Below are 27,306 nucleotides of genomic sequence, written 5' to 3'. Positions count from 1 at the left end.
GAGCCTATGTTTGTGTGGGATGTTGTTATAGTGGAGGTGGGGGGGTGTATTAGGATGTGGTGGACCAGTGAGGTTTCCCAAGGAAAGGCAAACAACATGGGAGGAGGGCTGGCTTAGAGTCAATAAAGTTGGCTATACAGCACGGACAGATTTGTCACCAGGCTACTGTGTGGGCGTGTGTCTCCTCTGCCGCCCCATCTCCTGGTGGGCCTTGTTCACCTATTTACCCAGTCTCCCTGGAGGCATGTGTCAGTCATCCACACACCCTCCCAAATACCACCCCCCTGATACACACTATCACTGAAATGACAGAGAGAGAAAAAGAGAGAAAAAGTGAGAAGGTTGATCCATACCCGGAGCCATTGATCAGCGATCTGAAAGGAGAACCTGATCAATCACAAGCCACTGTGGCCCATGTGACAGGGCCAATGATAGGGCCCCCAGACTGATGAGTGATATGACAAGCGGATGGGCCCCCAAATGCGTCTCGGCCCATTGATTTCCACTCGGTGCCTGTAATAAGCTCAGCAGACATATGGGTCCGGGCTGAGAGGCTGAGAACAGGCGTCAGGCAGGTAGAATGAATGGAGGCCCATCACGCGTGACTGCTATTGAACCATAGAGACTTGTGTTTACCTGGCGCTACCTCTGTTTATAGAGAGAGCTTTTACAGTACGGTGGGCGGTTTGGATTCTGTTTTAATCTATGGTGTATGTAAACACCCTAACTTTAATGTAGACCTATAGGGAAGGAAGGGTACCCATGATCTAGGTCTTTTAGAGTAGGGGAAAGCTAGCATGCAGACTGTGCAATGTGAAGGGGCTGTAGTTATAGATTAGCCTGATTATACTGTTGAGTTTGTACACAGTGGAGAGATGATGTAGTTTAACTAAGGTTGCACATTTCTAAGGTTCCCTACATTTTTATCCTTCTGATTCCGGGAATCCGCAAATAGGGATTTCCAGAAAACCTTAGAATTTGGGGATTTAAAAAATATTTTTTTACATTATTTGTTTACCTTGATTTTACCAGGCAGGTCAATTAAGAACAAATTCTTATTTACGATGACGGCCTGGCAGGGGACCACAACAGTAATTCACGGTGCTAACAAGCTGAACATTCATTGCCAGGGATCTGTCTTGGGCCCTGTGGTTCCAGTGTTACAACAACTCCTGTCAGATTGTCCTCAGGGATGAGGAGCTAGCCAAAAAAATCTATTTATTCACTCTCTCCCTTTTGTTTCCCCCTCATTTTTCCTCGGTGCCATTGCAATTGCCATTTCAAATACATCCAAATGTATTTTCATAGAGGTAGAGTAAATATTGATAATGGGAAAGGTTGTTTAAAAAAAAATCCAGCACCTGCACAAAGTCTTGTTGTATGTTTCTCGTCAACTAAATACTAATCATAATATTGTTTCCCTCCAGTCCGGCTTTGAGTTTCGCTTACCCTCCCACTCCAGTGGCACTTCAGATGCACCAGCAGCTGCTTGGTCGGCAACCAGGGATTGTGGGTTCTGCATTTGGCCACAGTCCGCCCCTCATCCACCCCTCCCCAGCCTTCGCCACCCAGCGTCCAGTCCCGGGCATCCCTCCCCCTGGCTTAACCCCCAGCGAGCGCTCCATCATCTCCAATGACTCCTCTCAGGTGAGAGACTTCTCCCTCCACTGCGGCAGAAGCCTCTGCGATTCATCATCACAGGTAATAGATAGATAGCGCTGCCATGTGCTAGCCACGCACTAGCAGCGTTCCCGGGTAGCCTAAACAGGTACAAGGCACAGACAGGAAGAAGTAGAAGCAGGCCACTCCGCGCTCTGGCCTCATGGGAGTGGGGGTCCCCTGGATGTGTTGTTTTGGACTGGGAACGTTGTTCCGGAACGTTCTGTTTCACGTGAGAAACAACAAGGGCCTTGTTAGCATAGGATCCCATCACTGACACCATTAATCACACAGGAGGAATACAAGGATTAAAACTGGAATATTGACATGGATGGATGGATCCCACGGTGTTTCCCTTTACCTCTCTCCATTCCTAATGTACGTGGGGGCTTGCATTTCAAGCAAATATTCAATTATTCCTCTTTATTTATACCTACCAATTTTGGTTGTTTTTTTTTCAAAATGGCATCTGGTACGTTCTTCACCCTCTGAGGTTCCTAGTTGTGTTAGAGAACTATATAAACAATCTTCTGAAACCATTTCACCATTCTGTCCAACCCTGGGGAAACAAGCAGAATCATATACTACCTTGCATTTCATATACTACCAATTTAATTTGTTCTATTTCTCCAAATGCAATTACACTGTATCTATTAGCAGGATCTCAGTGACTCTAGTGTCAAGATGTCTCACTGTTCAATGGAAATGACATTCCATATTCCCGGAGTAGACATTCTAACTAAGAAGTCTAATTACACAGACACGAGCCAAGGAATCTTTCAGGCCAGCTTTCCTTTTTCCTTTTTAAAAATGTATTTCCGTCTCGCCTGCCTTGTAAAAGGGAACTCCCCTTTGGCTCTCAGGGCCAGTCAGGCCAGAGTCAGGTCATCCAAAGGTGAAGCCGGATAGACAACCCCTGTATAAAAACTTTGGCTTATTAAATTGCCTCGAATTGAATAGTCAACAAGCTGCGTTATGCTCCCTTTTAGTAGGATAAACTAGATCCCTTGGAACAGTATCAAACAGAATGTAATCACACAATTGCATGTACATGTTAATTTATGCTCATCATTTATGGTCATTCGATCATAAAGGATGTTGAAGTGAAGTTACTGTGGTTGTTCCTACAGACCAAACCCACTAGCGAGTCAGCGGTGAGCAGCACTGGGGACCCCATGCACCACAAACGCTCCAAGATCAAACCGGACGAGGAGCTACTCAGCCCAGGGGCCGTATGTTGCCAGGTGAATCTAACTGCTGCACCATTTATCATGCAGTCCAATGAACAGGTACTCTTATGCAGTATTAGAAAAAGGGGTATGCTTATGGTATTATATGCTACAAGACGAGATGAGGATAATGAACAGAATTGATGGTTTACTGCGTCGGCAGCCGTAGAATAGGATGTGGCGCTTGTACTGTTCAATTCTGTTCACACAACGCATAAATGGGCGTGCACACATACACACACTCAGTCATTCACTCAGACGGAGAGCTTTGGGGCCCATTATGTGACGTACTGTAAAACTATTTATTTATTTGCATGTTTCATTCGGCTGCTTGTTCGGGCTACCGCCTCAGAAGCGATAAGCCACATTGATCTTGGCGACACCAGAAGGAAATTGTTTTCCTTTTAATCAGATGCTTAAGTGAATGGGGGAAAAATGAAAGAGAAATTAGACTGCATGTTTTCTAAAGGGCTCTCTGTGCGCTTGTGTCTGCAATGAGGCCTCTAAAGTGACTCTGTGCGCGTACAATAGAAGCAAGCCTGTAGACTCAGAGATCCACATACGGTGAATGAAACTCTTTTCTCTGTTCTCTCTCACACACTCTCTGTTTCTCTCCATCTCTCTCTGCCTTCCCCTGCCGTTGCAGGTCTGTACTAGCAGTAGGACGAGGTGATTTTTACGAACCACAACTTTGCCAGAGAAAAGCCTTGTACACCCTAGGCTCCCATGTTACAGTCTCCAGTACTCTCCAGGCTGCCCAGTCATGTAATGTTAACGGTGACAGTGAAATATGTCTTGAGTAATGGAGCAACCTTGAGCAGGAAGTTAGGGTTAGATTCCTGAAATACTCGGCTCAGACCTGTCATAGCTCAACTCCCAACACAGAGCGGAGCTTTCAGTACTACATTTCCGCTCACAGTTGTGATATGACTGTGGACTTGACTGTAAGGAGGTCTGTGAAAAGCATGTGTAACCACAGCCTTTTTACGTAAACATATATATTTTTTTTTCAGCCCAATAAGTTCCGAGCTGACATGGTCTTACTTACTGTATACAATATTTCAATTTTGGTTGTTCTCTGCGCTCTAACGCTTCTCTAGTGTCTCAATGGTTAACTTCTTGGACAACCAGGTACATTTTGTAACAACTCTCCGGTTGTTCTCACCTCACAAAATAGAGGTGGCAGGTTAAAAAATGAATACGTTGCCTGTCAGTGAAGTGTCTTTTGATTTAGATTTATTAGCATCCCCATTAGCCGACGCCGAAGGCGACAGCTCGTCTTACTGGGGTCCGACACATATAGAAAAAGACATTACAGACAAAATATTTGACAATTTCCATGCATTTAAAAACGTGAACATGTAGTGTGTGTCCATCTATCAGTTACACATACCTGTCGGTACATACACACAACAAGTAGGTCATACACTTTATTTGTTTTTTGAAACCAGGTTTGCTGTTCACTTGTGCTACATAAGATGGAAGGGAGTTCCATCCACCCATGGCTGTGTATAATACTGTACCTTTCCTTGAATTTGTTCTGGACCTGGGGACTGAGGAAAGACCCCTGGTGGCAAGTCTGGTGGGGTAAATGTGTGTGTCAGTGCTGTGTGTACGTTTACTATGCAAAACAATTTGGAATTTCCAACACATACAAAGAAGTGATTCAGTCAGTCTTTCCTCAACTCTCAGACAAGATAGACTGGCATGCATAGTATTAATATTAGCCCTCTGATTACAATGAAGAGCAAGATGTGCTGCTCTGTCCTGAGCCAGCTGCATCTTAACTAGGTCGTTCTTTGCAGCACTTGACCATTTGACTGGACAATAATCAAGATAAGATAAAACTAGAGCCTGCAGGACTTGCTTTGTGGACTGTGGTGTCAAAAAAGCAGAGCATCTCTTTATTACGGATGGACTTCTGCCCATCTTCACAACCATTTAATCCACACCATTCATTACCAGATTCAGCTGAGGTCTAGAATTTAAGGAATGATTTGTACCAAATACATGCTCTTAGTTTTAGAGATGTTCAGGACCAGTTTATTACTGATTGTCTATTCCAAAGCTGACTGCAACTATTTTTCGTTCAGTGACTTCATCAGCTGTGGATGCTGATGCATATATGGTTGACTCATCATCATACATGGACACACATGCTGTGTTTTAATGCAGATGGCAAGTCATAGGTCAAAATAGAAAAGAGTAGAGGGCCTAGAGAGCTGCCCTGCAGTACATCACACTTTACATATTTGACATAAGAGTGGCTTCTATTAAAGAAAACCCTCTGAGTTCTATTGGATAGATAGCTCTGATTCCTCAATATGGCAGAAGTTGAAAAGCCATAACACATACTTTTTCTTAATAACAGGTTATGGTCAATAATATCAAAGGCTGCACTAAAATCTAACAGTGCAGCCCCAATCTTCTTATTATCAATTTCTTTCAACCAATTATCAGTAATTTGTGTCAGTGCAGTACATGTTGAATTCCCTTCTCTCAAAATAAATCTGAAAGTCAGTAGTTTATTTGATTACAGAGAAATAACATTGTATTTGGTCAAACACCATTTTCCCAACAATTTTCTAAGAGCTAGAAAATTAGAACAAGTTAAGGTCACTTTACCACTCTTGGGTATTGGAATGACTTAGGCTTTCCTCCAGGTCTGAGGACAAAGACTTTCCTCTAGGCTTCAATATATAACAGATAGGAGTGGCTATAGAGTCAGCTAACATCCTTAGTAGCTTTCCATCTAAGTTGTCAATGCCAGGTTTGTCATTATTGATTGATATCAATCATTTCCCCACCTCTCCCAAACGTACTTTACAAAATTCAAACTTACAATTCTATTCTTTCATTATTTGTTTTTTATGTATGAAGTATGATGGCTCACTGTTCGTTGTTGTCATTTCCTGTCTAAGCTTACCCACTTTGCCATTGAAGTAATCATTAAAATAATTGACATCAAATGGTTTTGGGATGAATGATTTGATGAAAGATGGATTTGAATGAGCCTTTCTGCCCATAATTTCATTTATAGTACTCCAAAGTTTTTCTCTATCATTCTTTATATAATTGATCTTGACTTCATAATACAGTTTCTCCTTCTTTTTGTTGAGTTTAGTCACATAATTTCTCAATTTGCAGTACGTCAGCCAGTCAGATGTCCAGCCAGATTGATTAGCCACTCCTTTTGCCCCATCTCTTTCAACCATACAGTTTTTAATTTCCTCATCAATCCATGGAGCCTTAACAGTTCTAACAGGCAGTTTCTTAACAGCTGCATGTTTATCAATAATTGGAAGAAGTAATGTAATAAATTCCTCAAGTACAGCGTCTGGATGCTCTTTGTTAACCTCTAGCGTTGAACAATCCCGTAGCCGGGAGCGTAATCATAGCCTCAAGCTCATTAGCATAACGCAACGTTATCTATTCATGAAAATTGCAAATTAAATGAAATAAATATATTGGCTCACAAGCTTAGCCTTTTGTTAACAACACTGTCATCTCAGATTTTCAAAATATGCTTTTCAACCATAGCTACACAAGCATTTGTGTAAGAGTATTGATAGCTAGCATAGCATTAAGCCTAGTATTCAGCAGGCAACATTTTCACAAAAACAAGAAAAGCATTCAAATAAAATCATTTACCTTTGAAGAACTTTGGATGTTTTCAATGAGGAGACTCTCAGTTAGATAGCAAATGTTCAGTTTTTCCAAAAAGATTATTTGTGTAGGAGAAATCGCTCCGTTTTGTTCATCACGTTTGGCTAAGAAAAAACCCTGAAAATTCAGTCATTACAACGCCGAACTTTCTTCCAAATTAACTCCATAATATCGACAGAAACATGGCAAACGTTGTTCAGAATCAATCCTCAAGGTGTTTTTCACATATCTATTCGATGATAAATCATTCGTGGCAGTTGCCTTTCTCCTCTGAACCTAATGGAAAAGTGGACGCAGCTGGAGATTGCGCAATAATTTCGACGGAGGACACCAAAGTGGACACCTGGTAAATGTAGACTCTTATGGTCAATCTTCCAATGATATGCCTACAAATACGTCACAATACTGCAGACACCTTGGGGAAACGACAGAAAGTGTAGGCTCATTCCTGGCGCATTCACAGCCATATAAGGAGACATTGGAACACAGCACATTCAAAATCTGGGGCATTTCCTGCATGAAATTTCATCTTGGTTTCGCCTGTAGCATTAGTTCTGTGGCACTCACAGACAATATCTTTGCAGTTTTGGAAACGTCAGAGTGTTTTCTTTCCAAAACTGTCAATTATATGCATGGTCGAGCATCTTTTCGTGACAAAATATCTTGTTTTAAACGGTAATGTTTTTTTATCCAAAAATTAAAAGAGAGCCCCCTATATCGAAGAAGTTAATCACAGCCGATCAACAAATATTTGTGACATCATCCAAATAAGAGTCACAGCAAAATATTTAGCATAATCTCTTATACACTATTTTAGGCCCCGTTTTTGGAACTTTGGCTTTCCTGGACAAAGCCACTATATAGTGATCACTGCATCCAATGAGTACGGATACAGGTTTAGATCAAAGTTCTACAGTATTAGTAAAAATGTGATCAATACATGTGGATGATTTTATTCCTGTGTTTATAGACACACTGGTAGGTTGATTAATAATCTGAACCAGATTACAGGCACTGGTTACAGTGAGAAGCTTCCTCTTAAGTGGATAGCTTGATGAAACCAGTCAATATTCAGGTCCTCAAGAAATTAGATCTCTCTGTTTACATCACATACACTATCAAGCAATTCACACACATTATTTAGACACTGACTGTTAGCACTTGGTGGCCTATAGCAACACCACAAAATAGAAAGCTTTAGATGTGCAAGGTGAACCTGCAATCACAACACTTCAATAACACTTGACATAAGATCTTCTCTAAGCATTACAGGGATATGGCTCTGAATATATACAGCAGCACCTCCACCATAAGCATTATTCTATAGATGTTATATCCTTGTATTGCTACTGCTGTATCTTCAAAGAAATGATCTGAGTATCAGAAATGGCCAATATATGAATGTTATCTGATGTTACCAAGTTATCGATTTCACGAAGCGTATTTCGCTACATATAATATGGCCTATTTTCAGCCCTTTACTGGGTATCTTATCAGAGATAGACATAATATGGAAAAGCGCAAACCAAGCAAGAGAAACGTACATACATTCAGTAGTCCATTAATCAGTGTGTGTGTGTGTGTGTGTGTGTGTGTGCGCGCTGTGGGGCTGAAGCTACGAACCCATAGGCTTGGCTCTCTCATCCCTTCCAGGCTTTTGGGAAGGAGGGTGGACAATGAGCCTGTCTCTGGCAGCTTTCATGGCTGGGATCAGTTATTTCCTCTTCTGGCGCACAGCTTCAGGATTGTCCTTGTTGAGGAAGATGTACATTCCTCTCAAGTTCTTGGCTCTTTCCAGAACAGTTACCTTGTCCTTGAACCTCAGGAACTTGACCACTATCGGAATGGGCCTGTTATCTGGGCCGGGGGTTATCTGGGCCGTTTTCCAGTCCTGTGGGCGCGTTCCACTTCAATCATCCTGTGGTCTCATGTGGAGATTGTGCATTTCCATCCACAACAATGTTGTTCCGCCTTGATTGTCCCTTGAGATAATGTGATTTCTCCGTCATTGTGAACATGGATTCCCATACAGAACTGATGCCCTCTCTTAATGACTTACAGATTACTTTCACCTTGCCGTTCTCCTGTTTAAACTCATCAAGCTGAGCCTGGGAGGACTTTGTTCAGGTCCTGGACTTCTCTGGTCAGGTCATCCATTATTTTATTAGTTGACTCCACCAGAATTTAGACACAACACACAACAGCTATTTTCTTGTTGTTGTAACAGCTGTTTGTAGAACTCTTTTTGTTAGTTTAAAAGATCCTTCACCTGTGATACAGAGACACCACTGTCCTCAACGTTACTCCCGTCCGGCTTTGGTCTTTGTCATAGTAGTAACGTAGGTTACGCCGTTACTCCTAGCAGTTCCAGACAGGGCAGGTCACAGGGAAGATTGAAAACAACAACAACAACAAACAGCCACAAGGTCGGGACAATCTGCGTTCCCAGCCACAATGGCTAAACGCATCACGGGCTGCGTTCTAAACCTCAAGGAAAACCCCACTAGCTTGATAGGCAGCTAGCTAGCAGCTAGGCTAGACCCAGCCTTGGTCAGCAGGATCACTGGACAGATAGTGGCGGTCCCAGCAACTGATGCCAACCGTGTCGCTGTCGCTAGCTAGGAACCAAACTTTTTCAATAGACTTTAAAAACTTTTTTTCTCTCATTTTATTCAACTGTTACCATGCACCTGCAAAAAAGATAGCTCAGATGTGCGAGTGCATTTGGAATTTTAAAACTTTCCAAAACAACATACTTTCCAAAACAACAAACCGAGCTCTCCCTCGTTCCACGTTCAACAAGAAGTGACGCGAGTGGGGAAATCTGTCCTCGCTGTAACACTGTGTTTGGTTATTGTAACACGGTCAGTGTGGGGTCACTACTGTAAAACAGTCCGTTTTGTGTCCTCTTTTGTAACTCTGTTGTGTTTCTGTACTGTAGGACCATCCTGATGGGATGACTCTTGTGAAGGAGGAAGGGGACAAGGACGACAGCAAGCAGGAGCCAGAGGTGGTGTACGAGACCAACTGCCACTGGGAGAGCTGCCACCGGGAGTTTGACACCCAGGAGCAGCTAGTACATGTGAGTACCTGGTCATTCAGTATTGAAGCCTTCAATTCCAGGAGGCAGAATCAATAGGAGACTATGGCGTCTGGTTTTGCGATACTAACTCTGTCAATTTCAAGTTCAAAACGTTATGACACATTTAGAATGCAGATACTGTGCAAACAATAGAGCAGTAAGTAGGACACCCGGTTTAGAAGTGCGTTTTAGGAGCCCCCTCCTCCAAGTTAACTGGTCCTATAGTTCTCCTGGACTTCTGTCCCCAGTCATAACACCCTCTCCACACTCTGGTCCAGCAGCCTCCCCCTGTATGTCACCATGTTCAGTGTTCAGTGCAGAGTGTTCTGCAGCCTACAGGCGTTGAGTAATGCCCTTGCCGGATTCCAGATTGGTTTCGGGGACGATGGTTAATGGGCTCAAAGGCTGCCGAGCACGTCTCTGTTGTGCTACGACACTAACTGATTTGGCCGGCACTGACTAGACTAAATCCTGCACAACCAGGCCGTGAGCCTCCACTGTTCTGTACTGTCTACACGTCTGTACCGTATTGACTGTAATATACTCCCCTCATCTGTCATACAGCTCCTCACACTGCCTAGGACTCTCATCCTGTAGAGCCTGAGGGCCTTTTCTTAACCTAACTATTAATGATATTGCTGATGCCGTTGGTGTTGGTCTGGTCTCCCCTGTGACCCGGCTGTGTGCTACTTACCACTAGGCCCACTGAGAGGGGAGATTTGACTTCACTCTCAGTGTTTGATACATGAGAGCTGGAGCTGAGGGGCTGATGGTGAGAAGGAAGCCACCGTGGTGTCCCTTTTAACTACATGTATCTTCAAGCACACACACACACACACACGCACACACCAACCACCCCCATCAGCACACATCTGATAGATAGCTCCCCAGCTCTTCACGGCTGTCTATCCCGGCGTCTGACATTGCAATCCGCGGCCGTGGCGGTAACCCCTATCTATAATTGATATCCTCAGCGCGGAATGGGCTGCCTCCCGCGTTTGAAGGGCTCTGCTCAAAGGTTGAGGATCTTGACAAGTTCTTGCCCCTGTTTCCGGGGGGCAGGGCGATTTGGGCCGGGGTAAGGGCGGTGCATCATACTGGGTAAGAGCTTGTTCACTCTCCTTTTAGTTCCACCGGGTGAACATCTGTTTACCCTAACAATGTCCGCTCTCCACACACTATCTACCGTGACCTCGCGTAGGTTTCACTGCTGTGCATCTGAGAAGAGATACTGCTCCATGTCAGGAAATAGTCAACACGTCCTCATTGTCTTTTCCCCTTGCAAGTTCACTCAGAATAGTTATTTTCTCTCTCCGTCATTGTATTTTATTTCTCATTTTATGTGCCCATGCAGATAGGGTTAGCCGGGACATGCTAATGAAACTATTTGCCTAGCAAACCCCTCCCCTCAAATTCAGCAAGCGGGGGAGAAACCCCTCTTATCTCCAACCCTCCTCCTCCTCACCCCCACCCCCTTCAGTAATAGGATAAGTATAGTATTTGGACCACAGTGTCTCTCCTCTAATGCTGGGGGGGGTCCATACAGCCAAACAATGGGATATCCCTTCCCCCTTTATTTAAGCTCATCTTATAGAATGGTTATGGAGAAAAACAATAGAATATGCCTCCAGCCTGGCTTTGATTGGTAGTGTGAGGTAAAGTTAACAACATAGTTTTCAGTTCTGATACATTTGGAATTGTTTGATTGTTTTCTTTTGATTTGATCGATTGTTCTTTGTCAATAGTCTGATATTAGGTAAAAACTCTAAATTAAACTGCTATCTGAGGCAAGTGAGGCAAGTTATACACTTCAAAACTACTATTTGAAGTGTTAAAAAAGTGATGGTTACGAAGATGAAGATGAATTGGAATTCAAATCCGCCATACACCACCCTCATTGCTTTCCACCTTGTTCAAAAGCGGCTCCTGTCGCGCTCCTGATGCACATTTTTACACTCTACAAATGCAGTGGCGCCAGGACACGCTGTGCCCGTTCCTTTATCATCCGCGTTTAAGCGCTCTCGGTGCCGCTGATAAGATAAACATCGCATCTACGCAATTTAGCTCACTTATCTGGCCTACCCAGTCAGCAAAAGCGAGGCGGGTGTCAATTTTCAGTTGCTGTATTTATTTAATTTCTTTCTCCCTCCCTCTCTCTCTCTCTCTCTCTCTCTCTCTCTCTCTCTCTCTCTCTCTCTCTCTCTCTCTCTCTCTCTCTCTATCACTTATTTCAACTCTGCCTCTCAACATCGACCTCCCTTCCCCCACTTCACCCTCCTCAAACTCCAATACCTTTTTTAGCATCACTCTCACGCTCACGCTCCCGCTCGTCTTCTCTCCTTTTCCTCTGTACCCTCCGAGGGAGCACTTTTAAAGATAAGCGGTTGGTGCTGGATTCTTTAATGTCTCTGTCTGAGATGTTTGGGGGGTTTTGAACTGGGGTGTCTTTGGAGAGATGTTGCAGAGTCTAAGTGGGTGGGTGGAGGGGGGTCAGAAAGGGTCTCAAATGGGGTGACCCTGAGCTGGGTTGTGTGTGTACCTGCATGTTGAAAGTAGCAGTCAACTTCGACCCCCCCCTATTCTGGGTCATCTCCCTAGGTGGCGTTGTAATGTCCTTGCTCTTAGATGGAGATGGCATGATGTTAGCGTTAGCTCCCCTGTTAGCTCCCCCAGTATACAACCATGCTATAAGACGGTGGTTGCAGCCTGCGTGCCTCCCCGGTGTTGAGGGGAGATAAAGTTGGGCTCAGTCAGAATGCGGCCCCCTCTCCGCCTGCTGGCGCAGCCCTTTAATTGGTAAAATGCAGATTCTTTTTTGATCAGGAGAAGGATTAGGCACCTTATCTGTCTGGAGTATCTTACTCCAAGATGAAAAGGCTGTGCTGAATTACACATGCCAGTTCTAAACCCCCCTCCCTCCTCTACTCCCTCACTCTCTCCCTCCCTCCTTCCCTCCATATCCCTCCCTCCCTTGCCTCTTTTTCCCAATTTTTTCTTTCTTTGCACAAAGCACTTCAGCAATTGACATCACAAAAGAGCATATGATTTATTAGGCTCAGTTTGATAAAGCTAAACGGTGTTGCGGGTCCCACAGCTTAGTGAAATTGCCTTGTAAACAGGCCCTATTTTCATGCACGCTTGCATTCTAATGTATGTCCCAGAAAGAGTTTGATAAGGATGCACTGTAGATGGATTTTGAAGTGGTTGGGGAAAATGGAGGAAAGTGGTTAAGTGTTGATGGGATTCTGTGTATCTGGTGTGTTTATGTGTATGCATGTGTAGCTATAATACATGCACAGCACATTCCCCAGGGTTAAATCAACACCAAGTGTTAAGTTTAACACTGAAAGTGTGGACCCGTATAGACACTGGAACAGTGTTACATTAACACTTTCCTTAGTATAATGCCTTATTTGCATATTTCCCATGGTGCCTTGCCTTTCAAGTGACTTGTAGAGATACCACCATCCATTTTCAGTCCTTTGGAATTCACCAAGATCCTAAGCGAGTATGTTAACATTAAAATGTAATTCTTTAACACAATACAATATGTATTTTATAAGGCCTTATTTTGAGGGCCTAGATTTATCCTAATACAGTGGCCTAAAATGCATGGTTTACAGGCCTAAAATGCATGGTTTACAGCCCACAATCCCGTTGAAGTCACACTATTTCAAAAATGGTTTTATGTGAAAGCACACTTTTCTGCACTGTTGTCCAAATAATTTGTTTTATTTAGTATAGTATAAGCTTCTGTCTTAAGCATCCTAAATAGTGCCATAGATTCCGTTTTTGAAAAATAGTCAACTTGAAGGCAAAAAAGGGAAGCATGAAGTAAGATGCGAACTTGCTAATCCAACTGATTGTAGGCTATTAAAGCCAACGACTTGCCGCTGCACCATGGTGTTTTGTAAAATCAGTGGAGGGGAAAAAATCTGATAATCACACATTGCTATTTATTGCTGACCAGCAGATGTCACTAATTGTGAACAGATAAGGAAGCTCTGAGTAATGAACTTATTTTCGACAACATTGGCTGGAAAGCCTCAATACTTCAGGAAGCCTCGTTTCCCCATCATGTTTGGAAATCAGCCAGAGAGGGGATAGCCAACCTTTGTAATTTGTCATTTGTAGCTACAGCCTGCATTCAGAATGACTCCCAGGGTTGGGAAGACTATGATATAAGACTACCTAAAGCAATTGGAACAACCATTTCCGTAACGGGTGCAATAAATCCAAGTAACATATTAGTTTAGAAAATGTATGTCATTTATATTTGAGTAGCAAAATATGAATGAACCAATCAATGTACAAAGCATAGATATTGAAACAAACAGTTCTAAAAATCAACCTACAATAGAGCATGCTGGGAAATATGATAATGGTGGGCATGTTTTTGGTTCAACGCTGTTATTAACACCAACACTGGGGTTATTTTACACCAATGAGGGTTAATTTAACACTTGTAGTGTTAATTGTTCTGTTACTCTGAAAAATCAACACTAGGTAACGCTAGCCAATTTGCTCTGTAGGTGTAAATCCATGAAATTATCTGGAGTGAGGGAAAATAATAAATAAGACAATTTCCTTTGAGTATATTCTGTACCTGTCCTATGCAATTCATGCATATCAAATTATGTGTGTGTGTTTGTATGTCAACGTGTTATATCAGTGTGTTATACACTAACATTGATACGTCACTCTATACCTGTAAGCGTATGTGTACTGTGTGTGTGCGTGCATGCGTACGTGTGCGCGCGTGTGTGTGCACTCTGTGCTCATCCCAGCCCGCGCCTGTGTCTCCCTCTGCCCCTCTTACTCCTGAATCCATCTCAGTGGCCAATAAGCTGCCAGGGTGAAGATGAATAACCCGCTTGTGTGCTGCCGCCACCGCAGCTATCAGCCCCAGTTTGCCCATTACGCAGGGTCCAACATGTCCTGTCTGTCCATCCGCTCAGTATGGAGATTATTGATTCAATACAAATTGCCATTAGATCATGACCATTAGGGTCGTCTGCGGCCCGGGCCCCTCTCTGTCAGCGCCGGGCCCCATGCATCACATCCGTCAACGGCCCCTGGTCATTTGTGCGGGCTGGCGGGAGGGGTTGGGGGGGGGGGGGGGGGTCGAGGGGGAACAGGGGAGCGGGTGCCAACAGCGCAACAACACTGAGGTGCTCCCATCCCTCCCATTGCACTCAGCTAGGTGATATGGAACGGTGCGCGACGCAGACTGATCACTTGCCACAGGGATTCCCTCACAGAGACGGAGGGGAGAGGGAGGGGAAGGAGTGAGGAGCGGTTTTGTGACAGGAGGAGGGAAGATCAATCTAAGGGAAAACGAATGTCCACGGCTCTCAATCTCCAACCCCCCAATCGTTTTCTCTCTGGGATTATAATTTTTTTGTCACTCCAAAAATGTAAACGTGTCAGGTTGAAATGAATGGAGGACCCTTGTTGATACGTAAAGTCAATTGGAGCCGGAACTTAACGATTGCATTGTGTAACGGATTGATGTAGTTGGACTCTGAGAGCAGAACAGGGCAGGAAAGTGCACGTGGCTGGTGAAGAGATGGCAGTTTTAGCGCACTTGTTCTGTCATCATATTGCCTGTGTAGGACACCCCTGGCTCCCACTACATAAGGGGTTAGTTAAGTGCAATTGTGCTGAGTCTCGAGGGCCCATGGGGGCCTTTCTCTTGAAGTAAGGTCCGACTTCATAGGGTTCTGTCTGTTTAGGGGTACGTCCCTTCCTTTGATGGGAACAAAAGTCTGTGACGGTGCCCTGGTCAGGACCCCACAGGCTTGAATGTTGGGTCACAGACTGGACAGGGGGAGGGGCTGCTGGCTGGGGACAATGCTACCTTTGTCTGGGGACGCACACACACACAGGCACACACACACAGGCACACACACACAGGCACAGACACACACACACACACACACACACACACACACACACACACACACACACACACACACACACACACACACACACACACACACACACACACACACACACACACACACACACACACACACACACACACACACACACACTGCCCTGACTTCTTGGGAGTGTCTTTATAAGTATGTGGGTTCTTCAGTACAGTAGTTGAAGAGGCAGGACACTACAGACACAGGCTGCCTTTGTGTCATAAAGTGGAATGGGAGGATGAACTCCCCTCCCTCTGCACCTCTTTACCTCTAACACTCGACTGACCCCCCCTTCTTTCTCTTATTCTTGTCTTCTGCTGTTCTCCTCCTGTTGTTTGGTTGCTCAAAATGTGTTAGAAGACAACACAAAGATACTCTAACAATGACTTGTTTCTCCCAGACGTTTAAGACCTCTCAAAGTCAAGTCTCTATTTATCCCCCTGTTTCTTTCCCATCCCCCTAAGGCAGAGGTCTCTCTCCCCGTCTCTGCTCAGGAATGTAATAAGACAGGTTCCTTTTGGTCAGGATATTGTGTCTGTCTCCCTTGGTTTAAATTGCTCTCGGAAAGGCCCTTCAGAGGCCACCACACTACACTGTTGTCTTTGTGAGAGGGCCAGATGTTGACTTCATCCCCGGAGGATTCCAAGTCTGTGTGCCTTTTTTTTCTTCTTCTCTTTGTCTTTACTCTCTTATCCCCCTTTAACCGTCCACTTACCCATTTTTACTGGTCAGTGTGTAAGACAGACAGAGAGAGACAGAGAGACAGACAGAGAGAGACAGAGAGACAGACAGAGACAGAGAGACAGAGAGAGACAGACAGAGAGAGACAGACAGAGAGAGAGAGACAGAGAGAGAGAGTTTAGAGAGGGAGGGATGAGGCGAGAGAGAGGAGGTGAGAGAGGGAAGAGGAGGTGAGAGAGAGAGGAGGTGAGAGAGGGAAGAGGAGGTGAGAGAGAGAGAGGAGGTGAGAGAGAGAAACCAGGGCTGTGTCATGCTCACTAGATATAATGCTTTGCTGGAGATGTAAAGCTCTGGCATTTGAGAGACTTTGAGTGAACTTTAGATTCCCCTCCCCACCAAGCCTCAGATTGGAAGTTGCCACGGCAGCACAACTGTCAGCACTTGTCATGGAGGGGCAGGAGCCCCCATGTGATTGGAAGTGACAGGGTTTTATTTGAAAAGCCTGTTCAGATCGGACACTGAGACTCATGAGTCTCCCCTTTATTCCTCAGAGTACAAATTTGAATGGAAGAAAAGGAAATGGAGAGAGAGAATATGAAACAATGGGAGGAGATAGAAAGTTAGAGAGAGAAAAAATGATTGGGGAAACAATGATGGATGATAACACTGAAAAGAAAGCTAAGAAAATATATGATGAGGAAGGAACTTCAGTAGGGATTTACTGGACTTGGCACAAAGTAAATATTAAGTCTCTGTCAACTGTGGGATTTGGTCCTTATTTTGAATATTCCTTTTCCATTAAATACGTGGTTACCCTGCTCTGTCATGTGTATACATACATAATGTGTGCAACAGAAAGAGTTCCCTTTCTCCAACTGCCGTTATTTGCTTCCTACTGCTTCGTTCTCTGTAACACTCAGAGGATGTGAGTTGAGCAGTCGGATTTCCCGCTCATCGCTCGTGGACTCCTGAGCGCTCCGGCGCTCGAAGTCCTTTCCAACTGCTGCGCTAAAACTGCCGCTTCAAAATTATTTTAATAAACATGAAAGGTGATTGTAAGAAGCTCTCATCATTTCAAATAGGCTACATGTCATATTAAACAGCATATAAACACTCTAAATAGGTCAGGAGCCAGACAGGGAGCCTAAGAAGAACAGACATGAATTATTTAGGCTATATTATTTCAATTATTTCAAGGCTATAGCCTACAAAGAAATATATTGTGACGCATTTTCAAGTGCAATACACCAGGCTTGTATGGATTCGGGGACATTTAGCACTAAATAATATTTTGTTGTATTAATTCATCACAGTCTATAAATTGTCATCATAGGCTGTGACTTACTTAGAATTAAATACAAATTAAACAAAAAAATGCCTTATTAGGCGGTCTACATTTTTAGAAACACGAGTTTGGCCAGTCTGTGGCTTCAGGATCATGCGATGGTGCCTGGAGAGCAGACCAGCAGCGGATGATATCCTCTCCTCACTTGCAGAGCCACTGAGGATGCTAAACACCCTTTTGGCCACTCTTGCCAGGCTGGACAGGGATTCAGAGTTTTCTTTTGTATATATATATATATATATATATATATATATGTGTGTAGACCGGAAGGTTTTTAGGCAAAATAACCCAATAAAAATGGAAAGCTCCTTGAAAATTGGAATATGCCAGGCCTATTGGGCCAAAATCAATTATGGCCTATTGTATAGATAATATAACATAAATGAAGGACACTTTTAAGAGATGTGAATTTTAGTTTATAAATACTTTGCTACAATGACACACTTAGTTATCGACCCACCTCATTCCTTTATTTTAGCATGTGCACATAGTAAGTACACCATCATGCTTTTGGGATTCCTGTCTTTTCAGATTCCACAATGACCCTCTCTTGCTCTTGGTCCTCACCTTGATTTAGAAAAGATTTAGCTAACTCCATGACAGTAGCTAAAGCAAGGGGCTATAACAACACACAAGTAGACGTGAGTCCTACTGGAGCGAAATTGGACAAGGCGAGAAGGCCGATGCTCCACGCTCCAGTCAAATTAGGCACGCTCTGCTCCATGCTCTGCTCACATACTCTGGTAACACTGCACCTATTCTGGGTCCCTTGGCCCCCTTGTGGTGCTCGCCAGTCACTACACGTCTGGTTAAAGCAGCTTCTCTGCAGACAAAATACTGTTGACTCCTACCGGTCTTAATTCATAATGAATAACGAATCAAATGAATCATAATGAATATATTGAATCATAACAAATCACATTGAATCCAGATTGACTTGTGATTGACCTGTGATTGACTTGTGATTGCTTGTTTCCTCTCTCAGCACATCAACAACGACCACATCCACGGGGAGAAGAAGGAGTTTGTGTGTCACTGGGATGAATGTTCTCGGGAACAGAAGCCCTTTAAGGCCCAGTACATGCTGGTGGTCCACATGAGGAGACACACCGGGGAGAAACCACACAGATGCACCGTGAGAACGCTCCCACAACACTCCCACAATGTTTATTTTACATCATGGACTTAGATATGGGAATACATAAAGAGTTAGCTGTTGTTAGATGGTTGTGGGCATGTGACGATGGTGTATCCTTACATTTAATAAACAATCTGTCACACTTCTACCTTCGTCGGTTATACCTTCGTCAGGTCTCGGCCAGGATGAAGCATTAGAGCTGTGTTTGATGAGTGTGTGAGTTCCGACTCCTCATCGCTCTCTTTTCTCATTCTTCTTCTTCTTCGCAGTTTGAGGGATGTCCCAAGGCCTACTCTCGCCTGGAGAACCTGAAGACCCACCTGCGCTCCCACACTGGAGAGAAGCCGTACGTCTGTGAACACGAGGGCTGCAACAAGGCCTTCTCCAACGCCTCCGACAGAGCCAAGCACCAGAACCGCACACACTCCAATGAGGTACACACACACACACACACACACACGCAAACACACAGGTTCACTCACACAGCGCGCGCACACACACAGCTCAGCAACAAGTCATCTCCGTACGCCACTGACTGTATATGTGTATGCGGTTCATTGCTGGAGGCCTTTAGAAACAGAAGCATCCTGTCACTGGCCCCATCTGTTCTCCTCTCTCCTTCCAGAACATAGAATTAAATAGAACCGTATACTAACATAATATCCTATACTAATAATATAATGCAATATAATGTATCTCTATGTTCCAGAAACCCTACGTGTGTAAGATCCCTGGCTGCACCAAACGCTACACGGACCCCAGCTCCCTACGCAAGCACGTAAAGACCGTGCACGGGCCAGAGGCGCACGTGACCAAGAAGCAGCGCAGCGACGCCTTCCCACGTCCCCCGCCGCAGTCCCGAGAGGGGGGCAACGGACAGGGCCGGTCGCCGGGGCAACTAGGGGGATACGCAGACCAAAGGGAGTACAACCACGCTACCTCGAAACAGGACGAATGTCTGCAGGTCAAGTCCATCAAGACGGAGAAGCCTATGGTGAGCCCCTCTCTGAGGGCACACAGTAACATACACTGTATGATGGGATAACCCGAGAAATATAATTACTGCTGTTGGTTCACCCATCACGGAATGGTAAATTGGATGGGGATTGCCTGATTCAGTAATTATATTTCTATGGGGATAGCAGCCCATCTATCTGAAATGTCAATAGGTTCTAACAATGCTCTACTGGGTGGACAAAACATTAAGAACACCTGCTCAAGTGAAAGCTATGATCATTTAATGTTGTTAAATCCACTTTGATCAGTGTAGATAAAGGGGAGAAGATTGTTTAAACAAGGATTTTTATGCCTTGACACAATTGAGACATGGATTGTGTCTGTGTGCCATTCAGAGAGGGAATGGGCAAGACAGCGATTTAAGTGCCTTTGAATGGGGTATGGTAGTAGATGCCAGGCGCACTGATTTGTGTCAAAGGACATCCACCCAAAGGACATCCAGCCAACTTGACACAAATGTGGGAAGCATTGGAGTCAACATGGGCCAGCATCCCTGTGGAACACTTTCGACACTTTGTAGAATCCAGGAAGAGTAGCTGCTGCTTTTACAACAGCTAATGGGGATCCTAATAAAATACCAAATACCCTGACGAATTGAGGCTGTTCTGAGGGCAAAAAGGGGGGGGGGGTGCAACAAAATGGTGTTCCTAATGTTTGGTATACTCAGCATATATTCACTTTAACTCTACCCATGTACTATACCATGATGCTCACTTAAACCAAACATGATTACTGGGACGTCAGCCGGGGATGTAGACAGCACATGGGTTTTACGTGTGATCTAACCTCTTACGAATAACACTATAACAAATGAATGTTTTCTTTTGTCCAATGCGCCGTGCTTTGCTCTTCCCTTTCTCTCTCTCTATCTCTCCCTCTCTCTCTCTCTCTCTCTATGGACAGTGGGTAATCAGGTGAGATAGGTGTCTCTTCATGTTGCCATATTGCATTTGTAAAAACCCTCGTGTCTCATTCACCTTGTTAACATCCTTTCAGTAGCCATTTTGTTCAAAATGAGTCTGTTTACCTTTTATCCTCCTCCCTTGTGGCATCATCATTTAGCTCATTAGACATCTTTACAAAACTGTCCACGGTCACTGCCGTTACGTTTTTCTCTCTCTTTTACACACTTCACATTGCAATGTGGCAATGAGAAATCTTCATTCTCATTAAAACGTTTTCTTATTTTGGAGAGCAATGTTTTCCCTAAGTGAAATAGCTTGGGGCAGAACTAAGTGCATTTCCAACATTGTTTATATGTATTAAAAGTATGCCCAACACTGCCGGGGGCTCTATTGTGCAGCCGAATGCATTTGGTGGAATCCGGACCATTCAAACTACAGGAAAGGAATGTCTCGCTTTGCAGTTTTGCACCGTGCCAAAAAGTGAATATTTTTCTCTTCGCTGATCTCCATTTTGGGTAAATCAGAGTAAACAACCCAATTAGGCCTTAGTTAGTCTGAAAAGAAGCCTTTGTCCACCCCCACCCCCTTGTCTGAAATAGTCTATATCCCACTACCTTCACGGGAGTGTTTGTTATAGTCTTGACCGGTCCATTGGACGACTCACAGGGGAGGCGTTACTCATGCTTCCGTGATTCAGTTGACGTTGTTTACAAAACAGAAGACATTGGACAAACCGAGCCCTGTGTTCATGTCTACTGCTGTAATGACAGTTAAATGCAAACCTGGTCTGTAGATATGAAGGTGGTAGGTCATGCCCGGACTCAATAAATTAATATGACCAATCACAATAAGAAATGCCATTGTGTTGTTGTTTACTCCCGTGGAAAGCATGTCCCAGGCAGCTGCATCACATGGTGTCATCGTGTGTTTTAATCATATTTCGCAGACCTTTGAGAAAATTAACGTGTTCTCAGTGTGTCACGTGTACTTGGTAATAATCCATTCTACTTCTCATCTTTTACTTGATCCTCCCTATACCCTCACACCCGCCCCCACACAGACGTCTCAGCCAAGCCCTGGCGGTCAGTCTACATGCAGCAGTGACCAGTCCCCCATCAGCGCCTATCCCAGCCATGGAGTCCAGCTTGCTGTGAGGGGAGGGGTGGTGGGACTGGGCGAGGGGCCGGGAGAGGAAGACGAGGAGCTGGAGGAGGAGGAGGAGGGTTTGGAGGAGTTGGAGGGGGGCCGTGACGCCCCCATAATGGACTCCACGGTGTCGACAGCCACGGCGGCTACGTTGGCGCTGCAGGCGAGGAGGAACGTGGGCCGGCCCATGAGATGGATGGAGCACATGAAGATGGAGAGGCTGAAGCAGGTGAATGGAGGAGGAGGAGCCCTTATGCCCAGGGTGGGCCCTCTGTCCCCCACACCGCCACCCAAGGGACCTGCCGTGCTGGGTAAGGATCCACCATGCTCATATCCACCACCCTGCCCTGGTCCTCTGAGGCCATGCTTATATTACACAAAGAATAATAGTGTTTCATTACAGAGACTTAGGCTGAGAAGTGTGTTTTACTCCATAGACATTCAATAACAGTATTAAACATCCCTGAACACTGTAAAGGCCAATAGATATGTAAAATAATATTGACACTAGTATTGGGTTGTGAAAAGAACTCCAAATGTCTCAGCAGATCGCGGTTTGATTACCTGGAATTTCCCTCCCTGCAGATCGGACTTGAATTCAGAGGCTTAACAAATGTTCCGCTGGAAATCAGAATCAAACCCATATCATATCACATCATATATCACATCAGTGATTAGAGCATGTAATAGAATTTCATGGCCAAACTGTGTTTGTGAGAAGGTTGCATCTGTCTGAGGGATCTCTCCTCACTTATATTGTGTTCATCTTTCTCTCTCTCCACACTCTCTCTCTTTCTCCCCCTCTTTCTCTGTTTCCCCCCACATACACTCCACCGCCCCTCCTTTTCCCTTCCACCCTCTGTCTCTTTCCCTCTCTCTTTTCCTCTCTCCCCGTCCTCCCTAACTCTCTCACTTTCCCCCTCTCTCTCTCTCAGGTTCATGCCTGGGCAGGTTATCCCAGCCTCCTCCTCGTCCCGAGCTGGGTAGCACAGAGCTGACGGTGCTCAGCCTGCTCCGCGGCACCGAGCACGGTGACCGGCGGGACAGCAGTGGCAGCGCCACCAGCTCGGCCTACCTGAGCAGCAGTCGGCGCTCCTCGGGCATCTCTCCATGCTTCTCGTCACGGCGCTCCAGCCAGGCGTCCCAGAGCGAGGCGGCCAACACCCCTGGTCACCACCGCCGCCACCACAACCTTAGCTCCACCGACTCCTATGACCCCATCTCCACTGATGCCTCACGCCGTTCCAGCGAGGCCAGCCAGTGCGGGGAGGAGGTGGAGTGTTTGTGGGTGGAGGGTGGGCGGGCGTCGGGGGAGGCTCCAAGGGTATGCTCAACCTCACGCCGGCGCAGCACTACCACCTGAAGGCCAAGTACGCTGCTGCCACGGGCGGCCCACCCCCCACGCCGCTGCCCAACATGGAGCGCATGAGCCTGAAGACCCGCATGGCCATGATGGGCGATGGCCAAGACGGATGTGGAGGCAACCACGCGTTGCCCCCACTGGTCAGGCCGCGCCGCTGCAGCGACGGCAGCACCACCAATGGGTACGGGGGCCACGGCGGGTACCGAGACTACCGGCGTAGGGGCTATTACCCCGGCGAGGGCCCGGGGAACGGCCCGGACCGAAGGGCTAGCGACCCCGTGCGGACCCAGCCTCAGCAAACCCACCCGGAGTTCCTCGGACTGCCCCAGGTCCAGCGCTTCAGCAGCCTTAACAACATCCACCCACTTCCCCCTCTAGCAGGCCTCCAGCATCCCACGGCAGAGGGCCGCAGCTTCAGCCTGCAGAACTACACGCGCTCAGAGGGGAATCTCCAGAGAGGGGGCCTGCTTTCCTCTCCCTGCCCCCCCAGTATCATGGAGCATGCGGCCCTGGAGGCCCTGGCTATGGAGGAGGAGGGAGCCCTGCTGCTGGGGGATGAGGACATGCTGCCTGACGACCTGGTGCAGTACCTCCGCTCACAGGACCAGGCAGACTCCTACAACAACCACCTGGAGAACCATGTGGCTGGGGACAACGGCCATCTCCCTGGAGCGGAGTTACAGGACCAGGGCCCAGGGCTGAACCAGTGCATCCACAGTCTCCAGCAGCGCCACCAACAGCAGCAGGGACTGGAGAGAGAGGGCCCCAGTAAAGACGGCATGCCCATTCAGTGGAACGAGGTCAGCTCAGGGAGTGCTGAGAGGTCCCCCCAGAGGCAGCCCCAGGTCCAGGCCCAGCAGAGGTGTGGCCGATGGGCCGCCACAGAGCAGCACCAAGGTCTGGGTGCCGGTTCATCATTCGGGAGGTTTGGGAACATGGTGGTGCAGCAGCAACAACAGACAGTTACAACCAGAGACTTCCAGAACCGCTGTGCCCAGCCAGGCCAGCCCCAATCCCTATGCAGAGTCAATGGCGGGGTGAAGCTAGAGGCGACCACCCACTCCTGCATGGAGATGAGAGGGAACGGCCACAACCCCACACACACTTTCGGCCGGCCTGACTTCTCCCAGATCTCTGTGGGGCCTCTGCCCCAGGGCTACAGCCAGCAGCAGTACCAGACCCAGAACCATGGAACCTCCAGGCAGATTGGAGACAACCTGCTCCTCAGCCGGGCCTCTGTGGACAGCCTCTCACAGGCCCCAGCGCTCCACCTCCACCACCACCCCCAGGCCCCCGCCCCCGCCTGCAGCAGGCCAACAGCAGCTATAGGCACCCCGCCAGACCACAGCAGTACCTGAATGCCCAACAGAGCACCACCAACGGTAGCCATGTCAACCTTACCCAGCAGAACCTCACCCAGCAGCAGCAGAGTCTGAGGAACCAAGCCAGTCACTGCTCCCTGGCCCACCAGGTGTCCGGGCTGAAGCTGGAGGCTCCCGACCAGGGCTACCTGGACCAGAGCTTCAGCGACCAGGCTGTGTGCTTTGACTCGCTGGAGACCAAGACCTCGTCTTTCTCTCCAATGGAGGAGCAGTGTCTGCTGGAGACCATGAACGAGCAGGTGGGGTTAGGTGGGGACTCCTCGGTCGTGGCCTCCCTCCTCTCCCCGGTGGCTGACCAGGTGACAAGCACGGTGGACAGCCGCACGGGCGGCTTGGTCAATGTGCTAGACAACGTGTTGTCGCTGGATTTCGGTGCCATGATAGAGGACGTGAGGGTGGGCTACGACCAGGGTAGTCTGGTGTCGGGGGTGATCAGCCCTTCCATCTTCCAGGGCATGTCCCGGAACTCGTCCCGCCTCACCACGCCCCGGGTCTCTGCCACCTTCCACAGCACCGCGGGCATGATGCCCTCCAACCTCAGTAACATGGCCATTGGGGACATGAGCTCCCTGCTCACCACCCTTGCCGAGGAGAGCAAGTTCCTAGCCATCATGCAGTAACTCTCCCTCCCTCCTTTGCTCCATCCCTCCCTCCCGTTGGTGAAAGGAAGTAGAGGAAAAAACTGACGCATGTAAAGAACAGAGGGGAAACGCTTAAGACAAAGTGACAGATTACAAGTTTATTATACTTACATAGTGCACCCGAAACAAATTTGTTGCCAATCAGATTTATTTTGTAAAAGTGTCATCCCCTCCCTTCTGAGACAGGGGATGTGACAAAAAGTATATATAGATATATTCCTTTTCTGGAATGAAGGCTATTTTTGGAAGCCCTTCCCTTTGTATTACGATGGTGAGCAAGTGAGGCCTCTGACGGCCTCTCAGGTCTCGTCCCTTTGAAACAGTATTCTGTGTATCGTCGCTGTTTTTTTTGTTTTTTTTGCTGTACACTGTTGGTATAAATGCATGTTGTATTCAAGGTCAAACATAAACACTGTCTTTATAAGTACGTAGACTAGCACGTGCCAAGTATCTAATCCTATTGGATGTGCCATTTACCATTATGGTACAACGGATGCCCATGGCATTATCCTTCTATAATGACTTGCTTTATAAAATGATATTTACACCTTTGCTATCGTCATTTTGTTAGTATGTTACTTTTGCGAATATGTAAATGTTAGTGTTTCTCAGTGCTTCTACCAAGTCTTACCAATTGATGGTGTGTGTTTGACAGAGTATCACAAATAATATGGTATTGAGCCCACGTTTAAAAGGACCAGCCTTCAAAGTCTTAGAATTCACACAAGCGTCATAAGTAGCTCTTTAATTCATACTCCAATTGCTTGATTTTACAATGTCCGTAATGGTACTCACAGGTGTATATAACAATGTGTTTTTTTGTATATTTTCTTTGTGAGAATCAGATTCTCGCTGTCAGATCCAACAGATCCATTCATTCTAAGCGTAGCATATGATTCACAGACCAAAAGTGTAGTGTTTGTATGTTCTGTTAGTTTTTTTTTATCCACCATTATATTGGACCATTTTAGAAATCTGATTCTGATGTCTATTAGACATTCAAATAGTGGATAATCCATTCATCCATTCTATTCTCCAAAGTAGTACAGCACCGTATGTCTTGCCACTATGGAGTGCAGCGACTTTTTCAAGTGTTAGTATCACCTTAGTCTCACATGACAGTGTGTACAGTATATTAAATTGTTTCCTTATTCTTCAGTGGCAAAGCAATGAGGTAAGGAATCGTTTGTGTTTTTTGGTACTTTTTGTCTTTTTTAGCTGTGCATCAATGGTGTTTTGTTTTGAAAGAGGTAAGAATTCATTCCCTTGTCAAAGGAGACCAGAGGGAATGGCCATGAGGTATGTGCCTTAAAATCTGCCTGTCGGAAAAGAAAAAGATCACTGCCAATCTTCCATTGTTAATTATGAAAAAAATACACATGCTAAGTGTTTTGTGAGACCTGTAAAATTTACATAAACATTTATATTAAAAAAAATGATTATTGAAAAGGTCAAGATGTGTAAAATGCATCTTTAGTTCTTTTGTTTTCACATTTTCTTGCCTTTTTGTGTTTTTATACCTGTAAATACATTATTCTTTCTGTAGGTTTAGCTCAGATATGAGGATGAGGCACGAGGGGCCAATAAAGAAATTACTCTTAAAGCAGGGATTCCCAGACCCTGCTTCTAGTCCAGGCAGATTTGGCTCTGAATGGTGCACGTAGTGCTCAGCACTGCCCGTCTGCCAGAAGAGCCACTTTGCTATTTTATAACTGACCACAAATGTTTGTATGGTTTTAATAAAAAACAGGAAATTATATTTAAAGTCTCCTGTCTTGCATGTGTGCTGGTTTGGATACGATATAAAACACACTCAGATGGATAAGGGGCCGATCTTCCATAGGTTACATGGGTTTGTTAGACTAAGGTCATCAACCCACCATAACACATAAGTAAATGGGATAGAATGAACCATTCATTGACTGCGAACGTCACTGCCATTTCTGCATGAGACAAACCACATTACTAAGAATTACTACATTACTAAGAATTCACTGCCCTTGAAATGGGATTAAATCACCAAACAATTTATGTTTAAACCTCCGGTTCAGAGCTTCTGTACTCTCAAATCAAATGTCGTGCCAACATATTGGGTTAATGTCTAGCGCCAAATACTTTT

At 45.7% G+C, this 27,306-nt stretch overlaps 1 protein-coding gene across 1 annotated transcript in view; it reads left to right on the top strand.

Annotated features, from left to right (window-relative positions):
• LOC135517423 (transcriptional activator GLI3-like) overlaps positions 1 to 26,946 on the top strand; it is a 135,077-nt gene extending 108,131 nt beyond the window's left edge. Inside the window, 10 exon segments of the mRNA XM_064941688.1 lie at positions 1,428 to 1,647; positions 2,790 to 2,903; positions 9,496 to 9,636; positions 18,581 to 18,730; positions 19,003 to 19,167; positions 19,443 to 19,727; positions 21,716 to 22,112; positions 22,737 to 23,066; positions 23,069 to 24,460; positions 24,463 to 26,946. Of these exon segments, the coding sequence (XP_064797760.1) occupies positions 1,428 to 1,647; positions 2,790 to 2,903; positions 9,496 to 9,636; positions 18,581 to 18,730; positions 19,003 to 19,167; positions 19,443 to 19,727; positions 21,716 to 22,112; positions 22,737 to 23,066; positions 23,069 to 24,460; positions 24,463 to 25,166 (3,898 nt within the window). The 3' untranslated portion in view covers positions 25,167 to 26,946.
• Positions 26,947 to 27,306: the final 360 nt, after the last annotated feature.

This window comes from Oncorhynchus masou, chromosome 28 (assembly GCF_036934945.1).
Source record: "Oncorhynchus masou masou isolate Uvic2021 chromosome 28, UVic_Omas_1.1, whole genome shotgun sequence".
NCBI lineage: Eukaryota > Metazoa > Chordata > Actinopteri > Salmoniformes > Salmonidae > Oncorhynchus > Oncorhynchus masou.
This window is presented reverse-complemented; position numbering and strand designations above follow the sequence as displayed.